At 36.0% G+C, this 10,914-nt stretch overlaps 1 protein-coding gene across 8 annotated transcripts in view; it reads left to right on the plus strand.

Annotated features, from left to right (window-relative positions):
- The window catches only part of LOC121868730, a 116,213-nt gene that overhangs the window by 90,621 nt on the left and 14,678 nt on the right, over positions 1-10,914 (plus strand). For 7 of the 8 annotated variants that reach the window (XR_006089445.1, XM_042369610.1, XM_042369602.1 and 4 more), the window contains 3 exons: positions 7,639-10,014; positions 10,198-10,549; positions 10,682-10,914. The exon at positions 10,682-10,914 is cut by the window's right edge and continues 109 nt beyond it. Coding sequence is in view for 7 of the 8 variants with exons in the window: in XM_042369610.1 (XP_042225544.1) it covers positions 7,639-10,014; positions 10,198-10,549; positions 10,682-10,914 (2,961 nt within the window). In the remaining variant the exon portion in view is untranslated. The remainder of the gene's footprint in view (positions 1-7,638; positions 10,015-10,197; positions 10,550-10,681) is intronic. The other variant, XM_042369650.1, reaches the window with a different exon arrangement.

The following is a 10,914-nucleotide window of genomic DNA, read 5'->3' on the forward strand; positions in this document are numbered from 1 at the left end:
TTATTAACATTAAATTTAAGATTGAAGACCTAAAAGATTTTATTTATTTGCAAAAATTGAGGTTTCAAAGGAAGTATATAGTACAGGCATCCCCCGCGTTACGGAAGGGTTGCGTCCCTGGAAAATTCCGTACGAAACCTAGTTTCCCATTGACTTCCATTATAAAACTGAAGATGTGTTCCTAAGGAATTTTTTTCGGTCCAAAAAAGGTAATTCAAGCACTTTTATGAATGAAAATAAACATTTTTAAAAACATACAATACAGTACAGTCAGTTCTGCTATAACGCGATAGTTGTGTTCTTGTAAAATATCGTGTTACAGAAAATCGCGTAGTAATAGAAATAACAGGGCTTATGGAGAAAATAGGGTTAGGTGCAGATTACTACTCGAAATCGAAAAAAAATTAGTAGTTAGCCTAACACAAAGGATAGCACAGTCTAAATAAATGTTACATTCATATCTAATAATGAAATCATACAGTAAATGTAACACTACCTTGAAAAAATATGAATATAACTTGATGGGGGAGAAGGGTGATTTTGAGGTTGATAACATCGAGCTTCTCTTCAAGTTTTATATCCTTTCTTTTGCGATCATCACTGGGAATTCGATCACCAGAACGCTTCTTGGAGATATTCTTCTTTACCATATTCACAGTTAATACCACAAAATTGGAGAAATAGTAAGCAAAAATCGCGTTACAGCAAACAAGCGTTTGCGTTATACAAATATCGTTCCTCTATTCATAAATCGCGTTAGAGCAAATTCGCGTTATCAAAACACGCGTTATAGCAGAACTCACTGTATTGAAATTTGGAGGTTGTCAAAATTTATCATTTTACCCCCATTTTTTTATTGTAAACTTCTCGTAGATTTTTCGGTCATATGAATTTTTCTTCCGTATCTCAAAACTCGCTCCATACTTTTTGGATTCTCTTTAAGCAAATTTCTGCAACTGAAGGGATACCTGTAGTCAACATAAATGGGAATTTTCAATAGCATAACCCTTATGCAGATGGAAGTTTTTATATATACTTTAAACAGATGGCAGGTATTGGTACAGTCATTGCCAGATTAAATTAGAGCTTTTGAGAGAAATAAGAGTGTTTTGCATCAATAAACATACTGTATTCACAAAAGTATGACTGATTGCATAATGCAGCTTTATGGATTCCATAATTTCCCGGAAGATGTATATTTTTTATATATATTTATAATAGATAAAATTTCTATGCATGTCAGTCAATGTGCCTTGACAGCCAAATGAATAGTCTATTATATGGCTACATACAGTATTACCTCTACTGAAAATATTGGTGAGCAGCCAGTTTGGTATTGAGAGGTATTAGGTATAAAACGAATCCAAAAATTTTTTCAAATACTGTACTGAACATGGTTCAGTAAATCAGGTATCCCCCTATTTACGATCGGGTTAGGTTCTTGAAAAATCTATCCTAGGTTGAAATATCGTAGATTAGGATAATTATTACATGGGGTTCAATGGGATATGGTCTCAGCCTGTCCAACACCCACATGTTTCACCGAAAAAAATCCTACGCTAATAATATACATAAAACAATTCAACATTACTCACTACATCATTAAGAACACTTCACAGTTACAAAAACATAGCAGAAGTACGTGTCATAAAAACAGCGAACGATGATAATGTTAGAATGGCCATAAAAAACCCAGTAAAAATCACTTCACAGTCACCAAAACAGAGTACAATGTGAATGTTAATAATGTCCTCTTACTGTAAGGTAAAAAAAAAAAGAAAAGAGAATCACTAATGAAAAGAAACCACCAATACTGACCGATAATCATTGAGTTACACGAAGCCTCCACGCTCACCTCCCACACTCTCGGCTTCCCCTGCTCAATTGATAACTCTTACTCACAAATTAAGAAATGTTAATCCCCTTTATGTTTTTGACTTCAAGATAATTTTTCACATACTGATTGTAGCAGTGTGTTTATGTAAATGAGTATTAAAAAAAATTATGTACCCTGTACAGTATATCTAACTGATATTACTAGCTGAAAAATAACCAAAACATAGTATATAGCTCACAGGTGGGGAACAGACCTCCCTCCTCCCTCTCCATGTGCCTGTGTCCTCCGTCTCTCATGGATCTGTGCTGTCACTGCTCAAGATGGTTGGTGCTTACTACAACAACTGTTTTCAGCACTTATTAAATAATCTCGTAGTTTATTTATCAGCACTTACTAAATAAGATAGTGGTGTACTGTATTATGTGTGCCTATTCCCTGGTTTATTCTTTATTCAGTTGTGTAAGTACACAAGTAGCCAAATCAAGGTGTCATATATTACAAATTGCATTAATTCTTATGTACTGTACTATTCAGTGCAGTACTATACTAAGTCACTTTTCTCTGGAACACATCACCGTCCTATTACAAGTACAGTGACCCCTCTGTTAACGAACTCAATCCGTTCCAGAAGGTCGTTCGTTAACCGAAACCATTGTTTCAATGGGTTTTTGGGTAATTGGTTCCAACTCACCGAAAATTTCCTAAATTCAACAAAAATGGGAGAAAAGTTCACTTACTTTGAGGTGTGTATGTAGAAGGCTCCTGGATGATGATGATGATGATGATGGGATTTAGAATGGGGGTGGAGGAGAAGGAAAAAGAGAAGGCATTGGGGTGGAAGAGAAGTCACCCCATGGCGCCATTTCACCCATAAAATTTTAGCTCTCTTGGTGTAATTCAAGATTATTTTCTTTAAATCAACACTGCACTGCATTATATATTGTCAATATGTAAAATATATTTCAAAATGACCAATAATTTGCTTGGAAACACAGAAAAAAGCGTTTAGTTGAAGAGAGTCTCAAGCAAGATGTTACCTCCAGTGAAAACAGAGAGAGACTAACTCCTGTTTGCTGTGTTAAGAGGCTGGATGCCGCACATTAAACTAGTCACTTTACCTTCAGTTATGTTCAATAATTGTTAAAATGACTAAAAAATTGAATATTAAACTTTTAAAATTATTGAATAGTATAAACTTCTTGATATTTACTAAAATAGTAAGGAATTTAAGCCCTAGAACCGATTAATGTGTTGGTGGACTGATACTAAAGCTGGTTGCCTGGTCAGTGCAAGCGAAAACATGTTGAGGTCGGTTCGTAAGAACTTCGTTAACCGAATTTTTTTTCGTTAACCGAATTGAAGATCCTTATGGAAGGCAGTTCGTTAATCGAAATTACGTTAACCGAGGTGTTCGTTAAACGAGGGGTCACTGTAGTCCTCATTTATAGCGAGGGTCCCTTCCCTGAAATTTTTTTTTGCAATATACTCTGAATGTCCTGGTGAGACCAATTACTTTGTACAGTATAGGATATTTATTTCATTGGCAACTCACCTCGCATGTAATATTTGTCACATTTGTCACAAGTCTAGTGGTCCAGTTACCCACCAGCTGTCAAGATGGATGCATTCCTTTGACGTCCCGTGACCCACCTTGCTCCTCCACACCCTCGACAGTAGTACTGTTCACCAATAGTTGCTTGATTTGAGTGGTACTGATATAGTATCGGGTGATGAAGACAGTGATGGGAAGGAAACAGACCCATACGATGTTGAGTTTGTTGAGGCCGTCAGCAGTGAGGACAGTGTTAAAGACAATGGCGCTCACTCCCCCTCCCCACCCTGCCATGACAGTGATGTCATGGTCAGGGGTGCTGTGATGGCCATGGACATAGGGGACCACATGAATGCCTACCACAACAGTATGCTTGGAGTGTCCGCACTAATTTTATGCCTGAAATACCAGTTGTTGACTGTGGATTAAAAATAAAACTTATTTTTGCCAAAAGATGCCTGCATGGGGTTAAAGGGGATGCATTTGTTGCTGGGACTGTTGAAGATACCTGGGCTGAATTTAATATGAAATATGGGATACAGGATTGCAGCCCAAAAACATGCACCAAAAAATTCCTTTCAGACATCACATTTTCTCACTTCAGCACTAATTCTGTAACTCAAAACACATTTTAATAGATTGTAACTCACCTTGAGCTGAATAATTGCTTACTGAACTGCAATTGTTGAGACTCAAGGTAAATAATAGAGCAATAGAAAGGTGTGTTGTGAATACAGTAGTACATGTGGAGGGCAGGAGAAATGTTACATTTTCATCAGCTGATTGGTTGTCTTCTTTTGATATCAAGCCTTAAAAAAACATATTTAATGAAACTTATTAAATTATTTAACACTTCAAGAAGAAGTGATACATCAAAAACAATGCATAGTCTCTCACTGCAGGTCACAGCCTCAAATTGAAGAAACGACGTGTACCGGATACTCTACAGAAAGTTTTCCAAGCAAACTTTTTTGGAGTACAAGTTGTGAACACACACACACACACACACACACACACACACACACACACACACACACACACACACACACACACACACACACACACACACACCGATTTACGGTTTTACTTTCCGATTTTTCTCATTTCGCGGTACCTTACAACGGACTTTCACTTTCATGGTGCATCTACTCATATACACTGTGAAATATAATTTTTTTTTTTTTTTAAGCTCATAAAATTCATACAAATTACCGGCCAGAATTTAATTTACATTGCTGGAATTCTTACAATATGATGATCATTTTGAATATAAACATCATGGATTTTGCATTAGACATACAAATTTTAGATCTAATGTAATAATTTGGTTTACACAAAGCAAATATTTTTTCTTTTGTGCAAAATATATGAAGTTTACATTCAAAATATTCCCTGACCTGCAAGGAATCCAGAAATGTCAATTATATTATCCTAACTTTAGTCTGAGGTATTATTTATTACTAAAAGTTAAAAATTTAGTATTTTCACCCAAACATTTCTCTGGTAGGGAGGGAAGGTGGGGGGTGGGGGGAGGGTTGGGACCGACCGACCCAGCTGGCGTGAGTGTGAGGAGGGGTGGGGAGGCAAGGTGGGGTACTTTGATTGACAGATAGTGTCGTGAAGAATATTTTTTTTTATTATTAACTGAAGATATTTGTTTTAGCTCATAAAATTCATACAAATTACTCGACCAGAATATAATTTACATTGCTGGAATTCTTACAATATGATGATCATTTTGAATATAAACATCATGGATTTTGCATTAGACATACAAATTTTAGATCTAATGTAATAATTTGGTTTACACAAAGCAAATATTTTATTTTTTGTGCAAAATATATGAAGTTTACATTCAAAATATTCCCTGACCTGCAAGGAATCCAGAAATGATAATTATATTATCCTAACTTTAGTCTGAGGTATTATTTATTACTAAAAGTTGAAAATCTAGTGTTTTCACCCAATCATTTCTCAGAGAGGTAGGAGCTAGTGAGCAGGGAAGAGGGGGGGGGGATTTGAGTCCATTATTTGAATAGACATTAACTTGGCACTGTATTTCTCTTAAATATTAATTATGTGAGCATACCATCATAAAATTTAGATGTTCTTTTTACTACAACATAGGTATTGTGTCGGAAAAAGTGGAGTTTGGGGGTCGGGCCAGTCTCTATTGGAATTAATCCCATATGTTCTACACTTTACTCGGTTTTCACTTTCCGCGGTACCCTGTGGGTTCAATTGACCGCGTAAATCGGGTACTACTGTACATCATTTGTTATAGTGTGTTTAGGTTTATGTTCAGGGATTTTGTACCTTTTTACAGTACCATACGGCACAGTTTTACTCCTACAAAAACAGGCCAACATCCTTCAACCTAATTTGTAGAAAGTCAAGAATAAAGTACCATATTTTATGGCATGCATTTTGTTGTCTAAAAAAAATGGCTAAAAGAAAAAGCAGCCTGCATCCTTTATGTGAAGTTGCTGTCTGCCATAAGCTAATGCATCCTACAGTTGCTCTCTCCAGTAGGCTAAATTCTTCCTAGCCCAACTCCAGAATTAATTTTTTTATTGCTTACTTTAACTCATTAATATTATATTTAATTGGTTAAAAAAATAATTGTATATATGAAAGCCGGATTTATAACTACTGTACTGATGATGATAACCCAAGACGATGAGTGTCTGTATGGCAGGCACCCAACTCTTCAGAGCTAAGCAGTAACCATTTCTGAACTCTTACAAGCATTACTATCTAAATACCTGATACAAATGAAGGTTTACAGTTAACTTTCTTTTCACATTTGCATCTGTTAACATCGCTGGCGACATTGTAATCAAGTTAGATACGTCAATGTAACCACCAAGCTACCAAGCCAAGCTATGAGCTATGTTATAGATATTTTTCAACTCGTATTTTCGGGTAAATACACATAATTTTTTTTTTCTTGTTAAATGCATTTTACAATCTTACATACAGAATGTACAAAAAAAAATAACTAAGGTCAAAAACATAAAAGGGAAGTAACTTCCTACATGTGTTAAGAGGAGGGGGAGTGAAGGATATCAGCTGTTCTGAGCTGTCTCCCGTATGTAGTGAAACCATTGAAATTTTATTTTTCCAGCAGCTAAATGGTACTGTATTAAATATGTTATTTTAAGAAGACTATGACTACAGATGGATAATACACAAAAGTTTATTTCAAGTGTTTCAAGTTTTCTCTCTTCACTCATGCAGTCTTTTTGAACTGTATCTAATGCCCTTTCAATCTTCTTTTGAATGCTTGGAAGACATGGCATAGTGAATAGCACATAATCAGGTGGAAGGAAAGTGGGAGTGTAAGTGGTCGTGGGATGAGGAGGTTGCTGCTGGCTGGGAGTGGCGCCTAGACATTTGAATTTTTTTATGTGGCTGTTGCTCAGGGTCTTGTGATGAAACCCCCTATATTATATAAGTCATGTGTTAATACTTTGTGACTTGCATCCTGTGCCAATTATCTCATTAGGTACCTTCATGCAAGGTATGGGAATTAGTGTTATTGTATTTGGAATTGTAAACAGCACAAAATATTTAGACATTGGGCTAATGCTTCTTTTACAGCCTCAGGAAACTGTAACCACCAATGAGAGAGGTTGAGGTTTCTCTCTCTTTATATATACTGTATATCCTCTCTGGTTAACTTATATATTGACTAACTTTAAAATTTCTTGGTATGTGTGTGTATGTGTTTGCACAAAGTGTCTTTTTGACTGCATAGCTGTATGTCATGAATGACAGCCATAATATTTCATACCTGGACTTCCAATGGCATAAAAAATTAAAATACAGGGTACTAAATAAATTAAATGCAGATGTTATACCCATTATTAAATTTAATATTTTAAATTTTCTTGGGAACATTGTAACCCCACGCTGGATAGCACCCTCCTGTATATACAGTAAAACTTTCTTTCTCAGGTTAAGGTATTTGAAAAATGCTAAGGAGCATTTACATACTGTAGCTTCACAAGACCTCTTTAAAAGTTGATATGCATTATTGTCTTCAGAAATGGTTCTTATACAGTTATGTATCATTGTATGGGAAGACAATAATCTTAGTTTCAGAAATTGCTAGTATGTTGCTCTGAATTATTTTATTGTCAAATATGTGTATCAAATTTTGTCTTCACTATTTGGATGTAATTTAAGGATAGTATTATGACTGTGTAGTATAATAATTACTCATTGTGTCCTTTCTCTAATTCAGATGGAAGCAGAGCTGGCTGAGGAAGCTGTATCCAAGTTAAAACAAGAAGATGGTAATTATTCAGAAGATCCAGCATGTCTTATGATTCATGGAGTAAACCCTAGTGAGTTCCATAATACTAAAGACAGTTCTGCTAAAATTAAGGAAATGGTTAATGAAGGAAATGAAGAACTGATTGCTGAAGAGGATAAACATTTTTTTGATAGAAATATTAGGGAAATAGATAAGAATGGATTATATAGTGAATTTCAAGAGGATATGCCAGGGACCAAAATTAAAAAGGCAGAAGAAATGTTGAAAAGAAATGCAGTTCGTGATTGTACTCTAAAGACAAGATATTCTGTTGGTTTTTCAGTGACAAAGACTTTAAAAGAAGAAAGTGAACAAGAGGACAATGACAATGAAGGGGTGGGTGAGAGAAATGAACAAATGGGGTTAAGAAGAGGGAGAAAATACCAGCAAGAGACCAAGAGAGAGAGAAGGCAGCACATAATCAACAGAGAAAGAAAACAACAAGTGCCAAAGAGAGAAAGAAGGCAACAATGTACTAAGAAAGGCAAGAGCTACCAGATGGAAACCAAATGCGAGAGAAATCCACAGAGACAGGTGAAAAAAAAGAGAGGTCAGCTGGTTGTAATAAAGGTGAGAGAGGAAAGACAAGAAATAAAGGAAGAAGCCAAGCAAGAAAAGAAAAAGGAATTTAACAAGTTGGAAATTAAGGAAGAAATAAAACAGAAACTAAAGAAAGCAACAGATAGACTAGAAACACAGATTGATATAGAAAAAGAGACTGTAAAGAAAGAAGTAGAGGAACAAGAACTGAGAGATAAAATTGATGTCAGAGAAATAGGGAAAGAAACAGAAGAACACAAGGTAACGATAGACAAGGCAATAGAAGTGAGAAAAGAGAAAAATGTATCAAAGGAGGTGGGAGAAAAAATAGAGGAAGAAGTAAAGTTAGAAAGGGTTGAAATGTTAAGTGAAAAGGAAAGCCAACTGGAGGAAACCTTGCCAGAAAATGAAAGCAAGGACATAAAGAGAATAGACAAGCAACCAGAAGAAGTAAAAATTGAAGAAAACCAAGAAATTGAAGGAAAGATAACGAACCAAGGGGAAGGTAATGTAAGCCAGGATAAGGAAAAAAATAAGAGAGAGAAAGATAAGAAAACTGGCAAAAAAACTAAAGTTGTACATAGTGTAAAAAGAGAGAAAGATGAACAAGAGGAACTAAAGGAAGATGCTAAGGTTGATGTTCAGGGTGACACCATTGAACAGCTGCCCCAAGTAAGTGAGACAAGTGATCAAGATTGTGTGAAAGAAGAACTCCCTGCTCAGCCAAAGTTAGACGGAACACAGCGATCCTCACCAAGAAGAAGAAGAGTAAAAATTTGTCCAAAAGAATTAAAGCAAGTATTGACAGAAGTAAAGTATACACAACAAAATTTGAATAAAGAATGTGGTAAAGTAGAAAAACAAAAGAAAGGAGAAGAGGAGCAGCAGATGGTAAAGAGTGAGGTAGAGCAACATGTGGTTGTCAAGACTGAGGAAAGTCAAGTGCAGTGTGTAAATCAAGATAAAAATGAACACTTGGATACAAAGAATGATGAAGAACCAGTGACAGAAGTAGAGGAATCTAACCTTCAAACTGTGGGTGAAAATGCTATAACACAAGACATTATAACTGAAAAATATGAAGAACAAGAGTCAAATACTAAGAATGATAAAGACTTAGTGATAAAGATTAAAAATGAAGAACCAGAAGAAGAAGCAAGGGAAGATGAAAAACAGGATAATGATTTTGGAGAACTTGGTGATTTAAGAAATAGTGTTAAATATGAAAGAAAAGTGTTGGACAAAGATCTCAAAACTAATACTCCTCTTTCTGAAGAAACTCAACCCACAGAACTAAGATGTCAAAGTCCATTAGCTGTTACAACCTTTTTGTCATTGAAGCAAAGTAATAGCTCAGAGATAGATGAAGAGATGCCAAAGAGACATGAAACTAGATCTCCTGAGAGCCCAAGACCTATTTCACCTGAATTGAGAGGACCCCATACTCCAGATGGACCTGCTCCAACTACCCCTGATGAGTCAGAAGTATCCCCACAAAGTCCCGGATCACCAATACATTGTCAGAGAAACCCTTCACCAGCCCAGGAAGTTGAAGCAGAAAGGGAGAGAACTCTTGAGGGGGAAAGCCTTTCAGAGAGAAGATCACGATCACGAACAAGAGGGCCTTGTACACCCCCATCTCCTCCACCTTCAATGCAGGAGGAAAATGCTGATGATGAACGACAAGATGGGGAGGCTTCCAATAAGTCTTCATCACAGCCAACACTACAAGAAGAGCCAAAACCTGCACCTATTAAAAGGAAGGTAATTTGATCCACTTCTAGTAATTCTTTTTTGAATGTCAAAGTTGGTGTGACAAGGTATCCTTGCCTTAAAGTGTGGGTTGTTTAATTAGAGATAAAATTTTCATGTAAATTTACACACAATTATTTTTAAATAATTTTTATCTATTGCTTACATTATTTAATTCTGATTTTCCGGTAACAGTTATCGATCTTGGAGTACCGCAAGAGGAAAAGTGTGAGCAGTGAGGGTGATAATAGAGGATTAAGTGGACCATCAGACTCATCACCACCACGTTCCTTATCACTTACATGTTCCACAGTATTGTCTGCTCCTTGCGCAGACTCTTCTTTCTCATCTAATCCTTCCTGTTCCTCCAATATATCAACACGAGAACCCTCTATTTCTCCTACATATTTCTCTCCATCAAAGTTGGCTCAGACTGAAGCTGATGAATCTTCCCCAGATCTTGCACTCTCTCCTATACAACCACTTATGATCACCCCATTATCCATTGTCCTTGATAGCAAATCTACCAAAGATGAAGTTAAAAATGGTGAGTATTTTGACAACTGCTTTTTTTTTATTAATAACTGAATGAATTTAAAAAAAAAAAATTATCCCCAGCAAAGCTAAAATTCCTGGCTTATATAATTATACATTGCATAATTTTTTTTTTTGCCATCAGATGCAGAGAGTAACAACAACAATAATGGAGGAGGTAGCATTAATGACAACAGCAAACACGGCATCAAGAGTAGTAATAATAGTGTAAACAATAGTTGTAGTAGTACCACCATCACCACAGTTGCAACAAATGCTTTAACTACAACTAACAGTATAGCAGTCACAAACACTGCTGGAACAACTACAAGTACCCCACTTACTACCATCACTAGTAATGCCACATCTCAGGATGTG

Source organism: Homarus americanus, unplaced genomic scaffold (assembly GCF_018991925.1).
Source record: "Homarus americanus isolate GMGI-L3 unplaced genomic scaffold, GMGI_Hamer_2.0 scaffold32583, whole genome shotgun sequence".
NCBI classification, from domain to species: Eukaryota; Metazoa; Arthropoda; class Malacostraca; order Decapoda; family Nephropidae; genus Homarus; species Homarus americanus.